At 39.1% G+C, this 24,634-nt stretch overlaps 1 protein-coding gene across 1 annotated transcript in view; it reads left to right on the top strand.

Moving 5' to 3' along the window:
• PPM1D (protein phosphatase, Mg2+/Mn2+ dependent 1D) overlaps positions 1-24,634 on the top strand; it is a 28,175-nt gene that overhangs the window by 803 nt on the left and 2,738 nt on the right. The window contains exons 2-5 of the mRNA XM_059829316.1: positions 6,511-6,739; positions 9,209-9,333; positions 19,777-19,967; positions 20,764-21,006. Of these exons, the coding sequence (XP_059685299.1) occupies positions 6,511-6,739; positions 9,209-9,333; positions 19,777-19,967; positions 20,764-21,006 (788 nt within the window). The remainder of the gene's footprint in view (positions 1-6,510; positions 6,740-9,208; positions 9,334-19,776; positions 19,968-20,763; positions 21,007-24,634) is intronic.

Raw genomic sequence — 24,634 nt, 5'->3', positions numbered from 1 at the left:
TTGAAAGCCTCCCTCCATCTCTGCTTAGGAGCAGGGCACCCGCGCTGCTGGTAGCATCGCTACCATCTGTGCGCAGGGAACAGGGCAGGAAAAAGCGGGATGTGCTTTGAGGTGTTGAATCAAGGAATTCGGTACAACAAGAAAAGAGAGAGCAAACTGGGAGAAAAGATAGAGGGTGAGGACACACGGTAGGACGGTTGTGCTGTGTAGGTGAAAGATGGTGTGATTGTAGAGCTGCAGTTTGTTTTCAGGGTGTTGCAAGTTGGATCTCCAAATTCGATTTATTTGGAGGTCTTCATCTTGATGCCCTGCGGAATTGCGTGGAACCCCCACTTAGATTTCCCTTCTCAAGAGTATTGTGAAAAGGAAAAAAAGAAAAGTAATTTTAGCAACATTAAATGGTCTGGGACAGCATTTTTACCCTAACTGTGCCTTGATTCCAACTGTTTCTATCGAGTCCTGATGGAAGGATTCAAAACGTGGCTGTTTCATAAAGGGTAATCGTTCACTCATTTTATCGTTTGAGCATCAGGGAATATGCAAAGTACCTGCCAAAACAGAAATCACACTTAGTATCCTGAAAATGATATAGATCAGTTGCTTAACTGCCATAGGATAGAAGTTGGGGTCCTAAATAGGTACAGGTAAAGGAGAGAAGAGTGACAAGACAGGTGACAGTAACCATTCTTGTACGCTCCCTTCTCCCTGAGATCTAGTGAGACTGCAGAATTGAGTTTCTGAAAGGGATTTTTTTTTTTTCTTGGTAAGGTGAAGGTTATGGCTTAGTTAGAGTATGGTGACTGTTCATATATAACGCGTAGAGTATGTGTGTGTATTGTGTATGCATTTATGTATTCAAAAACCCCAGAAAGAATATATAAGAACAGTGAACAGCATATGAAGACAGGCGGGCAGGAGGGGAACACAGTAAAATTGGATCAAAAACATAGACAGCAATACTGACAGTCAGACTTGAGAGCCGAACATAAAAAGCAAGATTTGCACTTAGAGCACCGTGGGGTTTCGACAAAGTGATTCATGCCGGGGGGTGTGTTAGTGTCAAAACGGTTTCATTTTCTTTTTCCTTTTTCTTGAATAGCAGAATAGAGAAGTTATGCAAATGTCAGGTACTTGAAAAGATATGGGGGATGGAATGGCAAGGTTGGGGGCACACTGGTGTTGGACAGCAGGGAAAGGCTGTGAATTTTAGAAGCACCAGAACTTGACTTGGTGCTGGGGAAGGAGTGGTGAGTGGCGCATGACCTCCTGGGTTGCAGACTTGCACGATAAGGAGAAAGATGTGTGAATAGGGGAAGATGGTATGGGGGAGAAAGATAGGGAGTTTAGTTGTCTAGTTGTAGTATCCCTGATGTGTTATTTGTCACTGTAACTATGTGTGAATACGAAATGGAGAGGTGGAGTAAAGTGACGGAATGCAGGAAATGCTATTTTAGTAATGAGTGTTTAGCAAATAGTGCTTGGGTTGTGGAACCAATTTAAATTGTTGTGAGCAACAACATATCTCTGGCTGTGAGCGTTTGATGACAGTTTTAGGTAGGCTGTGTAGTAAACTTCTACACAGCGTGTTTGGTCTTACTGATTTGTGCCGCATGTGCACAGCTAGAGTTATATGGGACAAAAGTGTTACTATATCTAGTTTATAACTTCTCATACTATGTTACGGAATCCCAGTGCAAATTTTACTTATAGTAAATAATTTTGCATATCATCATATGTAGAGCAGATCTTTAACTGTGTGTTGGTGACGCTATGGACATGAAAGGGAGACCAGGTATTTTGGTATCTTGAAATGGGTGTGGGAGAATGGTTTGGATTTTTGGTGTAAAGGATGGAGTCTTTATTGCTTCCTGTTGATGGCCGTTGGAAGAGAAGCTCGTACTCATTGCTCTGTTAGTTCTTGGAAGCTGTGGGATTGTCCCAGTGGCCATCTCCTGTGACAGACAGGAAACATGTTGGTGATGAGAGTACCAGAAAAATTAAAACAGAAAAATACCCCTTTGTCATTACTGATAATTTCGGGGTTAATTATGTAGTAATAAAATTCTCTGTGTGCTAAAGAGCTTCCAGAGTAAAAGTTCTTATTTGAAGCCTGTTTTCTACAACTGGCAGTGGTGGGAAAGGTATTTACAAGAAGCATACTCAGGAGGTCCCAGATCTTGATGCGACTTTACTGAGGATTGCATAGGTTTATGTTTCGTTGGTAATTCATGATTTGTATAGCCAAGAGCTTGGTTTTGAATGTTGTATTTAGCTTGATACTATTAAAAACATTTTTCAGCATTGCTAGTTAGAGTTTAGAAAGACTTGCATACTTTTGCTTTGGTTATAACTCTTCCCATTAAATGTAACTGACACAATAAAAGTCAAATAATATTTTAATCTCTTGTGTAATAACAAGGTTTTTTGTAATTTTCACTGTAAAGTCATGATTTCAGGATTATTCTTAGAAATGTTTAAGAGTTTATTTATGTATACTTATCTGAAAAGGACCTAGACCACTTGAGGCAATGCAGATTTTCAGGATAATGTAGATTTTTTTGGGTCTATTGCTGTGTTAGAAGTTCATATAGCATTTAATTTTTGAAAGTTTAATAAGAATTTTAGAATCAAACTAATTTGAAATGAGGTATTGTAGTTTGACTTAATGTATATAAAACCAGTGAAATAAAAATGACATATATTCTTTAGCAATTTTTGATTCTCAGAATAATCCTGAATCATTCTCAAAAATAAACAGGAGCAGAACTTCCAGAAATGCCTTTTGGAGCAGTCTGTGTGTTTCAGATCACATGCCAACCATCATAAGTAAACTTGCTTTTTAGACTGTGGCAGAGTATATTTTTCAGTTACAGATGTGGTATCCAGGTGTAGAAGCCACATTTTGGTGTAACAGATACTATTTGGGATGGGTTGTTTGTTTTAAACCAATTCCTACCCCTCTCTCCAGTCCCTCCAACAGACAAAGGGTGAAAAAAGTAAGAGGTAATTGCAAGTTGGGTATGAACAACTTACGGTCCTGGAATGCTGCATGGATTTGCCTCTTGAAACTGTCTGCTGTTGTAAGGAACAAACTGGATTATAAATGTGGTAGCTTCAGATAGCTTGAAGGCTTAATGTGTATTTTTTTCTTTTATCTTTTTTTTCTTGGATGAGTGGGAAGTGCATCTGTTAAACTGGAAAATGTGGTATTTTGTGGGCAGGTATTGTGAGCCTGTAATGGGCAGTGTTGTTAGTACCCTGCTAGATGCAGATGTGGGTTTACCTCCTACTCTCCATTCACATCGGCTGGTTCAGTATGTGCACTGCACTCTTTCATAAACAAGGTGATTTTCAGATCTAAAGCCCTCTAGCTGTAGTGGAGTCATGTCCATCCTGGGATGTATTGATGTTCCTAGTACATAACTTAATAATTCATGGCAATAAATACAGAATTAGGGATATAGGCCCACAGGGAAACTTTAACTAACTTTGTTTTCCCAGAGGGTTACCTCGAGGTATTTCTCTGTTGCTAAAGTTGTAGAAGTGGTATGGCATCCATGGACATTTTGGGTGTATCTTTGAAGTGTGAATTTTGTTTTGAGAGCTTTGTTGTAATTTCAAGATTTCTTTTAATCTGTCAACTTGTTATGGTATGAAAAATAGGCAACAATTTGCTCTGAATTTACTGAAGTTCTAAACTCAAAAGTGAATGGCATTTCATATTGTTACTTTGAAGGGATGTCACTAATGCCAATTGTGTGCTTAAGAAAAAGTTTGTGTTTCTATTGGAGCTGGTGTGGCCAGGTAGGGAAAGAAGTGTTATGTGTGTATTTAAATAAGAATGGCAACTGGAGCTGATGTTTCTACCAAAGAAAGAGTTTAATGTGCTGTTACTCTTAACTGTTAATTAGTATATATTCTCAGTGAATTTGTTAGAGGAGAAGATGCCTTTTGATCACACCTGATCATTTGGACTATTGTGTTAGCTTATAAAAGAAATATAGGCCTCTTTTTTTAAGTCAGAATAATGTTTTTGTCTTGTATCTTGCATCTAAATACAAGAAAAAGAACAAGGTAACAAGAATAGGCTTTAAAAATAGCATTTGGTGAGTTTTGCTGGGTCATGGTAGTATGTAGGAAAAGAATTCAGCGAGGAGGAAAACTTCCTTGATGACAGTGTCCTGCATATATTTGTTTTTAGGGGTTCCATATAGTTTGCCCTAAATTTTTTTTATTTTTTTTCAAATGAATAAAGGGAAATAAAAGATGCAACCAAGTCAAATTTCATACAGCGAAACACTTTATACTTCCTGTCCTAGGCAGCAGGTGACAATTTCAATTTGCTGGCTGATGTCCCAGCTACAGACCCAGTTGAGTTCACAAACTACTCGAAGGTACAAAACTGAGTGAAGGGTAGTGTGTTTCGAGTAGAGGGGAAAATTGTTTTAGAAAGATGTCCTATTGCTTAAGTTACAAGATTGATAAAAACACGTTCCTGATACATGGAGGAGTCGGGTAAGTGACTTCGAGTTTTATACTTGAGCTCAGAAGAAAAGTCAGGAGTTTTGACACTTTTGTTAATTTCTGATGAGACACAATCTCTAAAGAAAGGAATATGCTACGCTATATATAATACTTCTCTTTAAACAGGAGCAAGGCATAAACTAAAATCCCTTGACGACAGGCAGAACTATTTCTGGTTCTGTTGTAGCCTAAACTCTGAGGCTGCTGTATCATTCTTTTTCTCATAAGTGGGTGATTTCACTCTCTGTGCTCTTTGTTCCTTTAAAGGCTGATTTGACTCTCTAATATATTTTATTACTATTGAGGGGTTGTTACGCTGACAGAAACTCATTAGTTGCAACTTGTTTTCTGTTAAGTGCATGGTTGAAGTCCTAATTACCACTTGGCTTCCTCCCTCATTTGTTTTCCATTTGGAATGTGTTAGATTTCATATCCACAGTTAAAATTGCCAGACAAAGTACTTCCAATAAGCTGATTGAATGTTTGTGTTCTTGAAATAAAGCTACTCCTAGGGAGAAAGTGTATTTTGGCATTTAGAACACAAAGCTAGAACTCTGTGTTAGAACTTAAATGTTTAAATTATGCTGGATATCTTGGTAGCTAACACTGAGGAAATACAGCTTTTATGATCAGACTGTCTATATAATTCTGCTTCTCCTTCAGCACATCTTCCATGTATTCTCGTTCTTGCTTCGGGCATATGAACGTCGTTCAGTGGCACTAGAACTTAAGCTCCCAATCTTTTGCTTGTGCTTAAAACTTCTGAAGCTTAAAACACCTATTTTAACAGAAGGGAAGGCCTAGTTGTATTTTGTGTTGTTTTCTTTTTTTCTTGTGTGTTGTGCCATAGGAAAATAAATAATATAGTACTTTGGCAGTCTGGCTTGGGTATTTCCTGCAAACAGAATGTGTATCACAGTGGAATTTTTATTTTGTACTGTGTGAGGGTGACTTGTGAAGTGCAGAAGATAGAATGTGACAAGGAGATGAGTCTCCCTTCTGAGTTTGTCTGAAGATATGAGTGGGTGCAGTGAAGAAGAAACATGAGGTTACTGTTGGCAGTTGAAATCAACTGATAACTGGGAACTTGAGTTCTGTTTTCTGAGGTGCTGAAGCAGGGAGGAGGACTGGTATGGCTAATCTTTCTTAATTGGGATGTCTCAATCATTTTGTGGAGTTTTGGAAGAAGATGAACTTGGGTGTGTAGACGGAAAAACAGGCAAGGAAAGAAAAGGCATGAAAGAAATTTGTACTGGACATAAATGGGGAGAGTAGTGCAATAGGAAATTAACATAAGTGTTTTGAGGGCAAAGCAGTTGAGAGGATTTCCCTAACCATAGGTAGTTCATGGTAGTTATAGGTATTTTATTGTTCTGAATTCAAGGGATATCTTCTGCAGAAGATTTGATGTTGGGTTATGGATCGCATACTTAAATAGGCTGCATTATTCAATCCTCCAAAAGGAAATGTGAATAAAGCAGTTGCGATGTTATTCAACTTAAAATGTTGTTCAGCATATAAAAGTAAAGTAGTGTTTTCTTTCCTTCCGAGGGTATTGGGAATGTCCAGACAAAATGACCTAATTTATGATGTTTCTACCTCTTCAGACAGGGAAGTGAACAGTAGATCTTAACGAAATGCTTGATCGATCCTGTTTAACACGCAAGGAGCACATCTTCCCCCATATTCTTCTAGTGATGCTTGGAATATTAAACGGGAGGAGGCAGTTTTTTGAATCCTATCTTGGTGCTTTGATACTGGTTTTATATATATGTGTCAATTTAAGCTGTAGCTAGGGGAGTGATGTTATGAAAGTGGGGGGAACCTGAGGGCACCAGATTGCTACCCATACTATAGTTAAGTACACACTGTATTGTAATGTTACACAAACCTCTGTGACACACCCTTCATCTTGATCTTCAAAACATTACCAGTTCCACAGAATTAAAGACAAAGGTATCTTTATTTGCTTTTTTCTCATTGCAGCAGAGTGGCCAAAGACCATGACAGGTCTCCCAAGCACATCGGGAACTACTGCCAGTGTGGTAATTATCCGCGGGTCAAAGATGTATGTTGCTCATGTTGGTGATTCAGGAGTGGTGCTGGGAGTCCAGGATGACCCCAAAGATGACTTTGTGAGAGCTGTGGAGGTGACACAGGACCACAAGCCGGAACTTCCCAAAGAAAGGGAGAGAATTGAAGGCCTTGGGGGCAGGTAACTGTCTCTCTGCTTTTTATTTCAGGTTTGATCTCTGGGTGCTATTTGTGTCTTTCTGACTGAACTAGGCTTTAGCTTGCTGGGTTTAGGTGGGGGCAAGCAAGCTGGTGAATCTTATAGTCTATTTATATTCCTTCCCTGTCTATGCTCTGTTGGGTTTTTTTTTCTCTACCTTGTTGGGGAACAAGTTATAGTGATCCATTGTTACACTGTTATGCTTTTTGCTAGTGGTTTGTGGTATAAAGAAAATTTTAATTTCCTGGTGGATTCCCATGCAGCTGAGGTGTGGTTACAATTCTAAATGTTCACTGAAAACTTTGAAAGTGGAGGTATTGATATTTGACCTATTTTTCATTAAAATCTGAGGGAGGGGAAAATTGTCTGTCCATATAGATAATGATACGAGCTCTGGAATATCTGTTTTGTCAAATGGTGGAAACACAGCAGTTTTGACACAAAATAGTCTAATTTCTCATGCATTCTGCATTGTTCCTGAGGTGACAACAGCAGCTGTTGAGTAGGCTCTTCAAAGCTTCTGTTTAAGGAACGTAAAAAAAAATCCTGAATTTGAAACAAGATACTCTATTTGGTGTGTTTTCAATATACACTTAAAAAGTTAGAATACCGTATTTTAACATGTATCTTTACATTAGTAATTTCTTCACTGTCAGGAGCTAGCAGATGTTAGAACCTCTCTGAGTTGTGGTTGATGCGTGTTCCCTGTGACTGAGGAGGAAAGCAGAAAGGTTTATCAGATGGCACTAATGTTTTGAGACAAACCTCAGGGCTCGCATTTGGCATAGCTTCACAGGAGCTCTCTGTTCTTTCGCTCTACAGTACCGCACCAGATGGATGGGCACAGTTTCCTTCTCTTAGCAGTTCAGAGGCAGAGATCACTGAAGGTTTTCCTGTTGACATCATTCATACGAGAACCCTGTCAGCTTGTTAACCTTCAGATAGTTGTATCTCTAGCAGGTGAAAGTTGATCAGTTAGCTGTATTAGGGATGGTAGCTTTTCAGAAAGGGTAGCTTCCAGTTTTTCTAGGTTAGTCCTTGTAAATGTATGGGTTTCCAAGTTGTGTGTCTCAGAGATTGAAAGGCTCTGAAGCTTCAAAGCAGCATGCCCTGGAACTTCCTATCAACAGGAATGATAAAAAAACTTTTTTTTAAAAAAAAATCTTTATTTTTACTGGTGCTCCTTCTGTTTTTCCCAGGCTGGCTGTTGCAGGCTGTTGTGAGACAAATGGTAGGAGTGAGGTGGAACTGTGCAGCTACGCTTACTAACGTCTTCTCTTTCATGAGGGCAAATTGGGAAAAGTTAATGGGAGAGCATAATTAAACCTTTCATTAAAAATGCCATTTTCTTAGTCCCTGAGTGTGGGATGAGGTCGTCTTTCAGATAATGACTGAAGTTAGCTTTGTGTGGTCATTAGTTGTACAAATGGATGAGATTGATTTTAGGATGTGGTGTTTGTGACTTTGCCACACTGTGCATGCAAAAGGATGGAGCTAAACATGCCCTTGTTGTTAAGGCCTTTGAAGTCTCAGGAAGTGCATCTTGAATAGCTTCAGTATGAGGAATCTTGAGGCTGTTCCAGAGCTTCTCAGTTTCTAATTACCAATGGCTGTTCCTTGGATAAAAGTTAGCTTTTAAGTATCTAGTTCTTAACTTGGTTGGGACCAAGCTTTGCTAGTTCTTTGCTCTGTTACCTTTTCTTGCTCGATGGCTCATTCTCTCTTCTTTCCATGCCTCCCCTGCCCCATAACAGCTGCCCCATTTATTTGCTCTGTAGCTTCTCCTTTGACCCTTCTAATGCCATCTGCGAGAACTAAATCCAGTACTCAGGGCCTTAGAGCAGGTGTTAACATTCAAATGCAGAGCTGCTTCTTCCTATGTCCTGCTTTCAGCAGAGAGCAACTATGAACAATTCCTCTTTTATTTCTGCCTCATGTTGGAGCACCATTAAGGAAATCCCTACAGAAGGCTGTTCCTTTCTCTTTTTTTTTTCCCCCACTGTACTATGCTGCTCTTTACTGCCGAACTTTGGCAGATGGAGAAAACTGAAGGAGGAACTACATGATATTTCCACCCGAGTGAGTTGATGTTGATGGTCCTCATCTGAGGAAAGCAAATTCAATTTTGCTTTTTCTCTGACAGATTAAAAGATACTCTTACATCTGGTTGTTGCAGGCTGCCAGAATTTCTTCCAGGTCTTCATTCCCCTGCTTTTTCTTTTCTTGTGCCCTTCATCTCTTGCTTTTCCCTTTGGCTTAATATGGAATGAAACTATCTAAGTGATACCGTGTGTTTTGAAATACTTAATTGTGCTGTGGACTTCCCTGAGGGTGCTGTCATTATTGACTCCATATTTGCATATTTAACTGATTTTGTGTCATTGAAACTAACTTTCATGCATCTTTCATTTCCATTCCTTTTTAACCTCTGCCTCTTTTTGACGGTTTTAGTGTGATCAACAAGTCTGGTGTGAATCGTGTCGTTTGGAAGAGACCTCGTCTGACTCATAATGGCCCTGTGCGCCGCAGCACTGTCATTGACCAGATTCCGTTCCTGGCAGTTGCTAGAGCACTTGGTAAGTCTACTCATGTTTGGCAAGTGAGACACCACTGCATACAGGCCACCAGAACTGAATTATACCCTGTTCTGCCGAAACATATAGTTTAGAGGGATTCATTCGCTTGCGTTGATTATAAAGCCTTCTGAAAGTCAGGGCCTTTTTAAAGTATTTTTAATACAATATGAATTTCATTTTTCAAATACAGCTGTAGAAGGTGTCATGGGTGAGTGCAGGACTTGCCCTACAACATGTAGGATTTTCGATGTTGGTCTTAAAGAATGGTACTTAATTTCTGTTGCAAATGAAAATGTACAAAGCATTATGTGTCTCCAAGACAGAGGGCACGTTTGTCTTTTTCATACTGAAATAATAGGACTGTAATTTTTGACTAGGTGGTGGTAAAAGTAAGTTTTGCTGCATAGCATACGAATTACTTTGGTCTTCTTTTTGTGGTGAATCTGTTTTCTTTCAAGACTTAGCATAGAATGAACACAGGAATGAAAGTCAAGTCTGTGTTTTATCTATAACTTGTGTTAGCAAGAGTATTGGTAGTGGGGAACTATCTTTGAGTAGCACCATTCAGAGGACAAAAAGGCATATTACAGTACCTGGCAAACTTGTTACGAATGATTTTTGGGAACTACTTCATAACTTAATCTTTGGATGCCAGTTGCCCATCAGTGTTAGTGTTTTCTGGTCAGGTTTTTTCCTTAAATTTCATTGCAAAATTCCAATCTTCTGCAGTTCATTTTGTTTCCTTCCTCCATTTGTCCCAGTGAAGAATTCTCTATCCAGATATACCCAGTATAGGTTGGATTTTATGGAAATGTGGTATCATATTTTTACCTGTGAAAACTGTCCTGTGACTTAATTCCTCTTTGGCAAGCTTGACAGTTACGTGATAGTGTTGTCAGTGTTCCTAGATCAGCTGGCAGTATGTCATGGGGACAGTCTGTTCCTGGGACCGTGGTCGTCTTGATAACTGCATAGCATTACTGTGTCTTATTTCAAAGGCAGTGACATCCGTTTCACTTGGATTTGTCTGGCGTTAAGAAGAATTTTGCAGTGATAACTACCATTGTAGAAGGTAGCTATATATCAGGGAAGGAGTCACAGGTGGCTAGGTGGCTGAATGGTGATCTTTTAATAAAAATAAAATTTTAATTTTATGGACATTTTTCTCTATCTTACAAGTCTTTATTATGTGTCATATTTTAGGCAAGATAGATGCTTATTTTATCGTTAGTAAAACTGACTTGAGAGTTTGAGTAAATCCTTTGGAGTTAATAGATGACTAGCGAACAGAGATCTTCATCCACTGAGCAACATACCTCTCTCCCCCTTTTCTGCAGAAGGGTACGTGTCCCTCATAGGTAACAAAAAACCTGTGCTTAATTTTGATGAATCTTCCATTCCTATGATTGCGAGTTTGTTCGTCTAAATAGCTTGATGGCTTCTGCTCCGATTCCTCTCAGCAAGTTGAACAAAAAGATTTGGATGGGTTTTGTGTGCAAATGGGAATTCAAGGAATGGTGCATCTGCCCCCTATCGCATTCTTTCCAGTTACATGGATGAAGAGGGTTCCCAGGGAGTTTCAGGTCCAAGAAATGAGAACACCTATCTTTTGACGATTCTTGGTTTCAAAAGTTAGCAGATTTGAAAGCTTAAAAGAGGACTTTGGCAACTTCAAATCATGGAGAAACAGATTTACAATGTGACAGTGTTTTGGTGTTTGCCTGCTCAAGGAGCGTCCGTAGCCTCTTCACATCCCCTTCTGAGGAGGTATGACAAACCTCCTGGAAAAAGGAACGCAGCTGCTTTTCTCTGTAGGACCCAGATGGTGCACAGACGCTCACAGTTTGGAAACAGGATTTAACTTCTTTCTGAGGCCAGCATGCCCCTTACGCTGCTTACAAAAGACCTACCACGACTAAAGCCATTTGCATTCATGCTGTTGAGGCCTGCTCAACCTCTTGGCTGGCTCCCAGATTGCTACCCTGGTTGGCACAGCACTGCTGCGTTGGAGCCTCTCCAAGCGGAGTAGTAATTGTTAGTGGTGACATATACTGGTTACCAATACTCCAGTCAATCCCACTAAGATCTAGCACAGTGATTCTTTTTGCGAAGTCCAAACTCGGTTGTTATTCTTGATAGAAATCCCATACAGATCCCAGACTGGAAAATAATTGGGCAGTAATTTTTAGTAGGAGAGCAAGAGTCTCTTGACACTCTGCTCTGCACCGTGGAGAGAAACCTGTAGTTGTGAATTTACTGTCTTTAAAGTGGGAAGATTATCTGATTAAAAACATAAAATTTAGAACATAGGTGGTTTTTTTTAAGTTTCTCTTTCTCTTACAACACTCTACAATACATAGTCTCATCCCTCATCCAGTCCTTAAGCCTGGCACTCATTGTAAGGAGTACAGCAGAGGTTTCAGAAATAGCAGGAATAAAACACTGTGGAAAAGTATTGCATTGGTCAAATACTTGGACAGCAGAAAGGATTCTAGTGCAACAGAAGTCCTTTTGGCCAGATTAATTCAGTTGACATTCCCTTTACTGTTCTGATTGTCTACAGTGTCTTTCTGCCCTAAAATAAGCATTTGTGGTATGTGCTTTTTATTACCACTGCTTCTCACGGTAGTAGTGACTGCATTTAAGTAATGTTTAATTTATTTATAGCCCCATAACAAGTCAGAAATATTTAGGCTTCATGCTGCCTCTGTAAAGTATCTGTATGCTGCTCTAACTGTATACAGGTTTTAAGTCTTCTAATGAAATATTTTAAACTCTGGCAGAGTATTCTACATTTTAAGCATAGCTACTTCTGCTAACCTTTTCTGGGCAATGAAAACATCTTTCTTTATACCAATTTGCCTTGTAATAGCTACTCATGAACAATTCTGAGATTGCACGGATTTCACCTCAGGACTTGCTACCCATTCTGATCAGAAGAGCATTTTGTTTCCTTAGAGTGTAATCATTTGAGTAAGTTTCCTGGCACCCATAGTTTCATGGTAACTGTCTGTTTTATATGCTTGTCCCTAAAACAGGTGTGAGGTAACTCAAATTACTTGAATCCCCTTGCGAAAGGCAAGGCTATGTGTGTGCAAATTGCTGGATACTGTAGAGCAGATGCTCACAGGCAGTAAGCTGTGGTGCAGCTTGCTTGTGTGTTTTGAAGAGTCTGTGTGTGTCATTGCATCATGTATTAGTTATTGTCTCCCTGTGGAGACAGTAACTCCGTGTGGCACTTGGGAAGGCGTTGTAGACTCCCGTGAGCATGCTCACATGTGCGTGTCTTGGGGAAAGAATGCTGGCAGGGCAAATAACTTGCTCTGTGTATGTATAACATAATAGCCAGATATATGCTAGCAGGAAGGTTATTTTTCAGCTGTAACATTTCTCTAAATACATTAACTTAGACCTGTTTCTGGGATGATAAGCACAAGGCTGTAAGTATACAAGATGATGTGTGGTTTTTTTTTCCCATATGTTGAACCCATTGTGGAAAAATGGAATGAAGAGTTTTGATCTTTGGAAACCAATTTTGAAGTAAAATCTGACCATGTGTGTAACTTTCAAAGATGGTATACGAAGTAGGGGAAGTATAGACAAGCTACAGTCTGAGCTCTGAATATCTTACGGTATGACTTGAGACAAGAACAGAATGTAGAAACAAGTACACAAATGGTGTGATTAATCACTGAGCTTTGTAGGTTGACTGTTAGTGTAACTTAAACTCACTGTAGTTTTCTGAAGTTGCTATTTAAGTTCATATCCCCAGCTGTCCCCCAGCCTGATCAAGATGACTGGGTAATGTGTGGTGTGATGACAGAACTGGGTCTTGATTGTTTTTTAAATCATATGGGATATCTCTCGTTGGTAAATTAGTTCAGGTCTAAGTCTACTAAATCTTTTATGGACTTTTTTTCCCTCTTCCTCCTTCTCCCCTTTTCTTGGGAACTAATATAGAACCAAGATCTGCAGCTGTCAAAAGGGTTATGTGGTAAGGGATTGCCCTGCAGTATTGTAGCTGTTTGGTGTGTGTGGGTTGTTTTTTTGTTTTTTGTTTTTTTTAAAAATTAATGGTGAAACCTGAACCAAGAACCTGTTAGTTAAACCACTCATTCATGTGGCAACATGAAGTATCTTTTCCCTGCTTTTATGTAGAAATATAATAGACTCACCCTCATATCTTAGGTGGAGTGGCCTCTACCATGCAGCTTTGACTTTTCACAAGAATATGAATTTTCTACTGACCCCTGAAAAGAGTTATGTACCAAAGCAGGAAAGGCTTAATGTATAGCTGCTACAAGAATGTTGGCTCTGGCAGTGATACGGAAGCCGTTTTCCAGAGCAACTTACTGGATGCCAGAATGGTTTTGTGAAGCTCTCTGAACATGCATACCGCAAGACTCTAGAGAAGAGGGTATGGCTGACCTCAAATGATCCAAGTAGATTCCCATGTAAGGGTTTAGGTTTTTTACATGCATTTAACTATTTAAAAAAAAAAGTGTTACCAAATAGAATGGGCACAATGTCTGCTTCTTAGTTCTTCTTTCCTGCTCCTTTGTAGGCCCCACCATGAAGATCTGTCACATTGAATTGCATAAGCTCTAAGTTATATTTAAGTACTGCACAGCGTTTTCCAGGTTTTACTGATAATTGCTTTTTTAATTTTATCTATATAAAAACAGACAAACTTGAAGTGCATTTGGGATTCTAGTCTTGTCCTAGGGATGCCTTCTTCTAGCTTGTATCATTTTCTTCACCCCCAAGAAAAAATATGTATGTATGCCTGTACAAAATGCAGAGTATGTACTTTACTTTGCAGATCTGTGTGTTATGCAGATCATGTGAAAGCATGTGTGGATCCATATAGCTCAAATGAGAAGGTTGGGGGCTCCCACCTGCCTTTGGCAGGCTGGAGGTCTCTGTGCATGCCTCTTTAGCTCTCTCTTCTTTGGCAATACAGAAAAGCAATCATAAAACTTTTCTCCTAAAGGTAGAACTTTATCCAGGTTTGGTCAGTGCATTCTTCTGTTTTACCCCTTTTCTTCAGCTGAGCAAATACTGTCTAGGATTGTCTTTTTGAAGCTTGAAATTCCACCTTAGTGTTCATTTGGAGGATTTAATTTAAGGCCAGAAATTGTGAGTGGCTTTCTGCATGCCATTTTAGCTCTTGGCCTCTACTTTTGCATACTAGTTCTTGCAGGCTTTTCTTGTGCAGTGTGCTCTGGCATAGTCCTAGACAGACACCTTTTTTTTTCTCTTGCCTGTGATTTTGCTAACATACAAGCAGAGATGAGCAGTCATGGTGAGCCTTAAATCCGCCTCATGGGCAGCTTTTAATTCACCATTCATTTTAAATCCAATTATTTATTTAATTTGCTGTTGAAATGCTGTTCTCTTGCCTGTGTTTTCCTTTTCTACATAGTGTTCAACAGGTTTGACTGAAATGGCATGGTAAAAGAAGCTCCTAAAAAAGTACTCCTTTAGGAGTAGTGAAAGTTTTAAAGCCTCAAGTGCTATCTGTGTAACTTCTCTGCTTGCTGCTACCTTCAGTTTTGTCCCCACCCCTCAGACTGAACTGTCTTTTGATCATTCCTGGCTTGTATGAATGGGACTTTGGGTTGCATTTGCTTTTAGACTGCTGTAAAGATGCCCTCTTGTGGCTATAGGACCAGGTCACAGTGAGTTTTGGTGAAAATGTTTTCCACCCCAGCTCAGCCTGGATTGTTTTAAGTGGTTACTGTCTGTATCCTTGCTGAGATTTGTCTCGCTTCCTTGCAGCGCTGCCTTATTGACAGTGAAAAAAACGAAAAAAGGAAGTTCTGCAAGTCTTCTCTTCGTACTAACAGACCTTTTAGATAAACCTTTGATTGAAAAAGATCTGGGATTAATCAAACTGGGTTTTCGTTTTGGACTGACTTACAAAAGTAAACTTTTCTTTCCTCTATTAAAACCAAAAGATATTTTTGTATTCCAAACAACATGTTCCAGAAACATAAATGAAAGACTTGATTTATATGACTTCTGGACATACTTTTGCTATAAGAAGGCTTTGGGCTTAATCCAATCCAGTCTACTTATATGATGGGTGTGTTTTGTTTGTAACTTCAATTACTTTCCTGGCAGCAGCTAAGTTACAAGTAGGTTTTTTCATTGCATTTTAAAAGGTAATAGTAAGCAGATAAGATAGACTACCTATTTTGATATATTCTCATAAGTAGCTAAATTAGTTTCCTGCTCCTTTAGTATATGATTTCAAACATCTATTTTTCATTTTGTAAGATGCAGTGTCATTTTTGTGTAGATCTGTATACTTGTTCTGGTTCAAGTCATGACTAAGAAACAGGTATGATTTTTCTGGAAAATATGGAAGGAACAACATCAATACCATTTTTTTCATTTGGAAAAGTAATACGCAAGCCTCGCACCAAAAGAAATATTCCCAGTCTGTATGTTTTTAGAGAATAAGATTGTTAATTTTTGTAAATGTTTGGGTTTTAATTCAGAACAAAAATAGTATGGCTTGCAAAGTGAAGTCTGAGAACCTGGCGTTCCAGTCCTGTAATACTAGCCTTTGGCGTATCACATCATCTTGCTATCTTGGCTTCCCCGTCTGCTAAAGGGTCACTTGTCTGTCTCCTTGCTTTGAGACAGAATTAAAGATTCCAGAGCACTTTGAAACGCCTAGGGAAAAATGTACTCTGCTTTCTGGCTTACTTTCCTCTCCCTTTTTCCTTTCCAGAATTGTAACAGAGGGTGCCATGTAAAGTGACTCTTCCTAAGTTTGTCATGTATTCCTCAGCCGCTGTGGATGCTGTGCTCTCCAGCTGGCCAGAGAAAGATACACAGCTGACATTAGTATTCCATCTATGCAGCAGCTCTAAAAAGCATTGACTTAATCTCTGGTGCTCTGCCCTTTAGAGGGGGGCAGGAAAATAAATAGTACCTCACCCCAGTGACACGGGGTGGCCTTTGCTGTCTTGGAATTGAAGGATCTGTGAGAATTATTCTTTAAGTGAAGTAGTCTTTATGCAGTACTGTTCTACCAAGGATCCCTTGCCTGCTTGATTAGTCTGAGTTTGTGGGTTTATGGGAGTAGACTGATGAAAGATTAACACTGAAGGCAGTTTTCCCTTTTCTCTAAGGCAATCACAAGTACTGGTTGTTTCCTTCTAGGCTGAGGAAGGAAGAATCTGGATTTTTCAGTGTGCCTCAGGCTTCAAATATACTTTGTGGAATTTTTCCTGGGTCAAAGAACAAAAGCTTTATTTTGTTTCAGTTTGTGACATCTAGAGGTCCATTTAGGTTGCAGTAGCCCTAGACTTGTCTGGAGTTGGTCAGTTAATACCCAATTGGGCTTTAATGCTGTTCAATAATACAACTTTGTCAATAAGTTATTGTGCATTTCCTAAAGATTTTTGAGCTTGAATAGATGGTAAGTATAGTTGAATTTAAAACTCATGGCGATTCAGTTCTGACTGTACATTTACAGCAAACTTGGAATGCCGCTTTGACAGAGGTGATACTATAGGAGATTATTTGAAAGAATGCTTTTTGCCAAAAAATGCACGTTTAATGAATTTAGTCTTTGAAGCTGGGAGTCCTTGAACCTAATCTAGCTCCTCTTCACCATTTGTTTTTGGGAAAAATTACTTTCCTCTTGTGGTATCTAATTTTCTCTCTTTCTGCCCCCTCCCCAATTAAGAGTGATGATAGTACTGTAGAGATGTGGCTTAGTTGCAGCTTTGCATGTGGATTTGGCCAGAGATGTGGACTACTATTATCAGGTAGTCTGGCAGCTGTTCTAATGCAAATCATGGCATGCCAGCTATTAATTCCCGTGTCAAGCCCACACCTCAGCATATAGTTCCACTATGGCCTTCAGAAGGGCACCCCATTGTGGAAGAGAGACAGGGGTTGGAAGGCTTTCAGTGGCAGCCAGGAAGGTTGGACTCCTGGTCAGGGGTTTGGCCTGTGATTTGTGAGCTATGGATTCATCGTGTGTGTTCCTGGCATCTCTGTGTGCCCTTCGGCAAGTTTATAAGCCTTGGAGTCCCCTTTATAACCAATGGGATATTCCTGATAAGGAGTCGTCTTCCTCTTGGAGGAAGATTCTCTGAAATCAGTATGATTATTACTCAGCTGTTTTCTCAGGAAGGGCAGCAGATGGGCATGATGACATGTATGTAGATGAACCACAACTAAATAGCATCAGGTTATTTTTGTCGTACAGCATATATCTTTAATTAAAAAATGATTCAGCTAATAACATTTGTCATTTCTCCTAAATGAGTATGAACAAACTAGCAAATAAAAGCTTAAAATATTATGCCTGTTGGAAATCGCTGCTGCTGATTCCACGATCTGGGTGTTTTACGATCCCGAGCTCTTGTTTATTTTACCTGCTGTGTCCGTGACAGACATGATGGGAAGAACTCTCAGTGCATGAAGACTTTCCGTGGCAATTCACATACAATAATTGCTGTGCTGGAGCTCAGCTCTTCTGTTACAGTATTTATTTTGATCTTGTTGCCAGCTGGCTTGCTTTGTTGTGAGGCTGTGGAGGGAGAGTGCACCTCTACACAAGCAGGCTTGGCTTTCAATTAGCACTGATTAGAAGCATGTGTTTCTGTCTGCTGCTGCTGCAATGAAGGTGAATAGGTGCTTTAATGAGGATGGACCGTCCATGCTTGCTGTGGTGAAGTGGAGTAATTGAGTTGAAGTATTCCCTTTCCTGATTCTGGAAAAGTCTTTTCAACTGGTTGATAGCTTAAGGCAAAGCTAATGGAAGGAAGTAGGAAGACAAAAAGCTTATTTATTATCTTTAAAAGGGTGGTGATGGATGCGGAGGAAGGCTACAGGCATGCTTTGCGAAGCCAGCAAAAAGCAAAGAAAAAAGACAAAACCTTACTCTTAAATTGGAGTCTTTAAGCTTCTGTATGCTTTTCAACTCTGACGTTTTAATTAATTTCTACTTTTAACGCCATGTGCTCCGCACAGAAAGACCTAGCCAGTGCTTGCAAATAATAAAGTTACTTTTTGTCACTTACCGCTACAGGAAGCTATTGATGAACATAAAAAAAAAAAAGAAGAATGAGAAGGTGTTAGCACAACATAACACTGTTCTTGATTTAAAGGCCTAACCTTAGAAAAAAGCTTTAATTTTTTAAAGTATACCTGATAAACAAAATGGAAATAAATTGATATGGAAGTGCATTTTTTTCTGTTGGAGTGAGTGGTTTTTACTTGAGGGTGGTTTGGAGGAAAGCACTTGAACCAGTAGATGTTTTGTTTCAAATGTGTTATTTAAATTCAGTTCAGGCCATCGTTACTGGTGAGGTGACCCCAAACTCATTCGCATAGCAAGAAAGATTTAAAAATAGAAAGGTTCACTGCATGAGGCCTTCCAAGGGAGAGGCTTTAGCTCTCATTTTCTGCTTTCCTGCTGCAACCCAGGCACTCCTTGTGTTCCTGTGGCTTCTTTCCAACTCCAAAATTTGGCACATGGTGTTCAGCTGGAAAGACGCTCTCACACAGCATTGCATGGCTTTGAAAGTGATGCCGATGCTGTGGAAGGAGGAGGAATGGGAAAGAGAAATTAATAGGGGAAAGGCTTCAGTCTCTCCTCCTTTGCCCTCTTCCTTTGTTCCTCTCCCTGGCACCTGCATGCACAAATACATCCACAGCAAGACATAACTGTGTGTTTCTGTATTGCTCGGATGGCTGTGGAGGATCTTGGGTTTAAAAAAAAAAAAAGGGCAGTTTAGCACCTTGAGTGTGAAAAGGTGGGGATTTTTAGTTTGCTTTTTTGAATTCCTCTATGACTAGGACTTGTTAGGATGTGCAGGGCAGCATACCCTCCTAATACAGATCAAAGTTTAATGCTGTATGTGATTTTGGGGAGAAAAGGGCTATTACATGATCCTCCCCCCAAAACCCCAACTTGGTTCTAGAAACTGTACCATGATTCCCTCTACAAGAGGTAAGGATTTTGTCTCCAGTATTTAAACTGCACCAATAAATGGAAAGGCAGATTTTTGCAAGTTCAGTGCAGATTCAACAAAGTAAGGCTTTACTTCTGTTGAAGGAGAACTTTAGTTGTTCAGGTAGGTTTTAGTTTGGATACTGAGGTTTCACTGTCTTCTAGGTATTAATCTGTTATATTTCCCCTTTTTCTGAAAATCTTAGTTTTAAGAGAGTAGAAGACCTCCTAGAAACATAGTTTGGGTTGAATGTGTTTTTATTTAAATTGCTACATATTAATAAATACAATGGGAAAGTGACAGCTGCAGAACAGTAATTGTGCTGAAATTACTTTTTGTTACTCAAGTTGGTGACTTGAGACTGGTGGTAATTGTTTTCACGGGAACATTTTTCTGTCGTTCTGAGATTCGTATTTTCATGTGTAACGTAACAATTCAAAACCGTTTTCTCCTTCGCTAGGTGATCTTTGGAGCTACGACTTCTACAGTGGTGAATTTGTTGTGTCTCCTGAACCTGACACTAGTGTGCACACAATTGATCCCCAGAAGCACAAATACATTATCCTTGGCAGTGATGGACTGTGGAACATGATCCCACCTCAAGATGCTATCTCCATGTGCCAGGATCACGAGGAGAAAAAATACTTCATGGTGAGAGCAGCGGCTATAAGGCACTGTGGAAATTTAATACCCTTTTCCTCTAAAAATTGCTTAGTCTGTCATGTATGAAAAGTACCCAACAATGGCACTGTTGTTCAGGCATAGTCATAGTTTTGCCACAACATGTAAGTTGTTACAATGTGGCTGATACCGTGCTTGCATATACTGTCAAATACCATGCGTGTTAACATTGTTTAAATTATTTGGTTGTCATTTTTGGGAAATTGGACTACCAGGATGGTATCTGTGAGTCATAAAGAAGATAACATGTTCCTTCTGTAAGGAAGTTGTACAAAATACTGTCTGAAAATGAAATTTATTTCACGTTAAGATGCATGTTGCAATGCAGACAATTGTTTATTGTTTTTTACGTGATTTGTACAAAGTCTGAAATAAATTCTTTTCTAGTTTATTTTACAAAACAGTTGAGAACTTACATAGTGGTGCGTCTGAGCATCAAATAGTAGTAAACCCTTTGAGAGACTTCAGGAAAGACCATAGGATATGTTATGACCAGGCTACTTATGCAAGCCATTGCATCGGTTTTATAATTTAAAGCACTCATATGTGGATTCTACCATAAACTGATTTTAAAGTTATGTTTCACTAAGAAGAAAGATACATTTCAATTAATATTTCCTCTTGTATTTCTGAATCAAGTTACTTTAGCACATGATCTATAGGAATATATATTTCAGGCTGTGCTACATAAGCTCTCCACCTTCCATTTATAAAGTGAAGTGGACCTGATTGCTTTCTCTGTCTGTCCCTCTCTTCTAACACAAAGGGAGAGCACCGACAGTCTTGTGCCAAAATGCTGGTGAACAGAGCACTAGGCCGGTGGAGGCAGCGCATGCTTCGTGCAGATAACACCAGTGCCATCGTCATCTGCATCTCGCCGCTGCAGGATGGCAAAAGCAACTTGGAAAATGAAGAGGAATTGTATCTCAACTTGGCAGAGAGCCCCTGCTATAGCAGCCCTGATACGAATGTCATGACGCCCTCCCGCTGCTGTACCCCGCCTGTCAAGGTAATGGTTTTTTTCAGCGTTGTAAATGTTCCACTTTTGAGTATGGAGCCCACTAACTACGTATCAATCTCCCTTTTCTTCCCCTAGTAGTAATTTCTTTTTATGCAGCTTACCGTGATGTGTAGGATTGGGGCAAGGGGTGGAGTCAGACCATTGCTAGTGATTGAAGTAATACTTTTGGAAACTTCTAGCCTGTCAACTTAAACCACTATTCAATGTTGCTTTTTTTTGTTTGTTTGCTTTTTTATTTTTTTAACTGCAGTGGACTAGGCAGTATGTATAGCTAGATAATATATTTCCGTTGTAGGCCAGTAACTTGACAGCAATTACCTGGCCGTATCCTCAATACTTACATGTACAAAGCTTTGGAGAAACAGATGAACTTTTAACAATGTTTCTTAAAAGACTTTGGAACACCAAAGGCTGAGTATGAAAGTATGAACTTCTCAGAATTGCTGAATTTAGGGATACAGTGTTTTCGTAACTCTTAAAATCCTGATAATTTATTAATAGTTGTTGATCTGTATTCCCTCCTTAATGTAGAAGAAATTATTACTGTAACTTCATGCATATAGTTCACACAACTTTAAATGCCCTGTTTCTTAAAAGCAAATTTTCCAAGATCCCCCACTGAATCAGAAGTAGGCTATTGAAAGAGAGGAATCAGACTGTGGGGATCAGAGGTTTAAAAAAGAAAAAATGCAACACATCCCCTTAGAGAATAAGGTTGGTCTACTGTTTCTTTTCCTACCTTGCCATGTACCTGTATAGCCTGCACATCTGATGAATTGCAGACTGCTTGTGGATGTGTTCTTAATCTTGGTGGGGTTTGTTTTAGTTTTGGTTGGTTGTGTTGTTGTGGGTTTTTTTTTTTTTAAGGTAACCCATGGGTTAATGTGTTCAAACACACACTCTTGTAAAGAATGCTTTCTTTCTGGATTGGGAGATCTTATTATCTTCCTCTGGCTGATTTAATGTTCTTTGTTAAAGGAAAAGACATTCAATAGAAGGTCTTTCTTCAGGTTAGAAGTTTTAACCATTAACATAAACCAGAGCTGTTCAGGAGCTTTTTTTTTTCTCTAAGAACTAGTGTAGTTTTGAGTGGATGTTTGTTTCAGTAATTACCAGCTGCTCCTGATTTAAATAACTGTCCTTTGATGTTCTGCAGTATCTTTGGATAACTGTCCTTTAGGCAAAGTAAAAAGAAAGCAAAAATTAGAAAGGGAGTCCTTAACATTCCCGTGGAAGAAACAAGCTGCTAATAAAATGGCAAGCTCAACCTTTCTGTCCCCTTCCATCCAGTGTAGCAAAATACATGAAAAGAGCTTAAAATCTAGCAAAATCTTGAGTGGAGAAAAATTACTTGAATTTTAAATACTCCTAAACTTTTAAGTTGTACCATATGTTTTGTGTGTAATCTATTACTCATTGAATAAACGTTGACTGCAAAATATCCAGGAAGTAGCATTTCTGGATAAGGACTTAGTGAAAACCATTTTTTTTTTCCTTAAGATTCCCCATCTAAGTAGATTTGGTGAACTGTGATGTGTGAATCTAGATAAATTGCAGCAGGTGGTCACAAAGAGTGAGGACATCAAAACTTCAGACAACTAACAATTGTGCTGTTTGCCCTATAGATAAGGCCGTATTTTTTTTTTTTTTGCTTGATGTGCAAAACCCAAAAGAAAATTCTGACTGGCTACAGGTCTGCATTGATAGTATGTGTAAATAAGTTCTATTTTAATGCAGAAGTTTTTCTTTTCTTGGATTAAAACAGCACCGGTGTCTCCAATTGAAAAACATAGAACCTATTTTTCTCAGTACTTGATTTTTATTAAAAGTACTAATGTAATACAGGTTTCTGCTTTAATAACAAGCATCCAACTGTCCTCACAGGCAGCCTGTAAATATCAGAAGAAAAGAAATGTGAGAAGGAGATTGAAAAGACCCAGGAAAAGACGACTGTACTGTCAGAATCATTTTGAAATACTTCAGAAAAAAAAAATATCTCCAGGCAGATCATAATAAATGAAAAGTCTTAGCAGTTGTGTCTCCATGTATGTTTCTTTGCAAAACAAGAACTTTGTGTAGTGTCTGTAAGTATATTTGGTAACTTACACCATCCTGAGTAACATTCTCTTTTTCATAGTACAAAGAGCTTTACCAGTTAGAGAAGAGCCACGATGGAAGGAAAAACATTTCCATAAACTTTGGTTATGTAATGGCTGGACTGTAGGCTTTTCCTTTGTATAGCCTTCATGGGAGCCTGCTGGGTAAAATTCAGTGCATGCAGGAGCGTTGTTGGCTCAATGTTTTCTTTAAAATTAAAATTATGTGAAACATAATTGAGGCATTTGGGACTCTCCCCAAAAACGGTCAAATACATGGTTTCTTATGCCTTGCCACGGACATTATTACAAGGTGCCAGTTTTCTTAGGAAGTACAGCCACGCAACTGTTTCAGAATGTGCATTTTGGAATTTTTTTTCTGATGGCGATAACTTTTGAGAGATTCAGGAAATGCCCTTATTTCATGATCCTTTGTGATATTAGTGATCTTGTCAACCTGAGCAGAGGGAAAAAACCCATTTTGTTCATTTCACAAAAGAAAGTACGGCAATAGATGACAAGATCCATTTGCAAAACAATACATAAGTACCTTGATACGTAAAGCTGCAGGTAAATATATGATCTAAATTAGGTAGGTAGTTAATCTTCTTACAAAATTACTGTTGAATTTCACTGAAATGGAATCATCGCAGTTTCTGTAAAGAAATGAGAGGCGCTTCCCGGGATCAGTCTGAACTGCTGGAGGTTGTGGAATGATTATAGCCTAGAGAGGAGAGGTCAGTGAAAAGAAGAGGTGGCAATGGAAAGGATGCTTGCCTGTTAGCTTCAGAGAACTGAAAGCAGCAGGGATAGCCTTGACTCTTAACAGTGGCTACCTTCCAAAACAATTAATGCGGAAATAGATGGAGAACAAATAAGTTTCTCAATTAAACAGAAGTATTTCTTAATTGTATATCCTTCTGGCAACAATTACCCATACCAAATTAATTCAAGTATTCCTGAGGCCAGTGGTAAAATTTGATTGATTAGATTGTTGAGAAATGAAGTTGGTGATTCATGTTTTATTTTTCTTGGTTTGTTACATCAGTCTTTAGCAGTCCATTCTCTGACTTCGTTGTATTCAAGTATTGGATATGCTATTCGTACCAAGCAAAAGATGTTGGCGGTAGAAGCCACAGTGTTAAGCCTCTTGCACAATAGAAACATAAAACCTACGTCGCGGCTAGAGATGCAATTTCAAAAATTAAATTGAACAGATGAAATAACGCCACCAGAGCTGCTCCTGTGTGTCACCTAGCTTTCTTATAGGTTCTGCAAGAACTGAGTTCAAGAATAAACTCTAAAATACCATCCATAAAGGTCTTCCCTCTTGTGTTGCTATATGTAGTAAAAGAATATTACCTAAATGGTTTTATCTACACATGGGGAGCAACAGGGGAGTAGAGGGGAGTGGGAAACCAAATCTAGATGCTAGGGACAATTCTGATGATGATTTTCTGTTTCAGAGTGCATTTTATGAAACCTTAGCATTAGATTTTTCAGAAGTGCTGAGCAGTGAT

Source organism: Gavia stellata, chromosome 25 (genome assembly GCF_030936135.1).
Source record: "Gavia stellata isolate bGavSte3 chromosome 25, bGavSte3.hap2, whole genome shotgun sequence".
NCBI lineage: Eukaryota > Metazoa > Chordata > Aves > Gaviiformes > Gaviidae > Gavia > Gavia stellata.
This window is presented reverse-complemented; position numbering and strand designations above follow the sequence as displayed.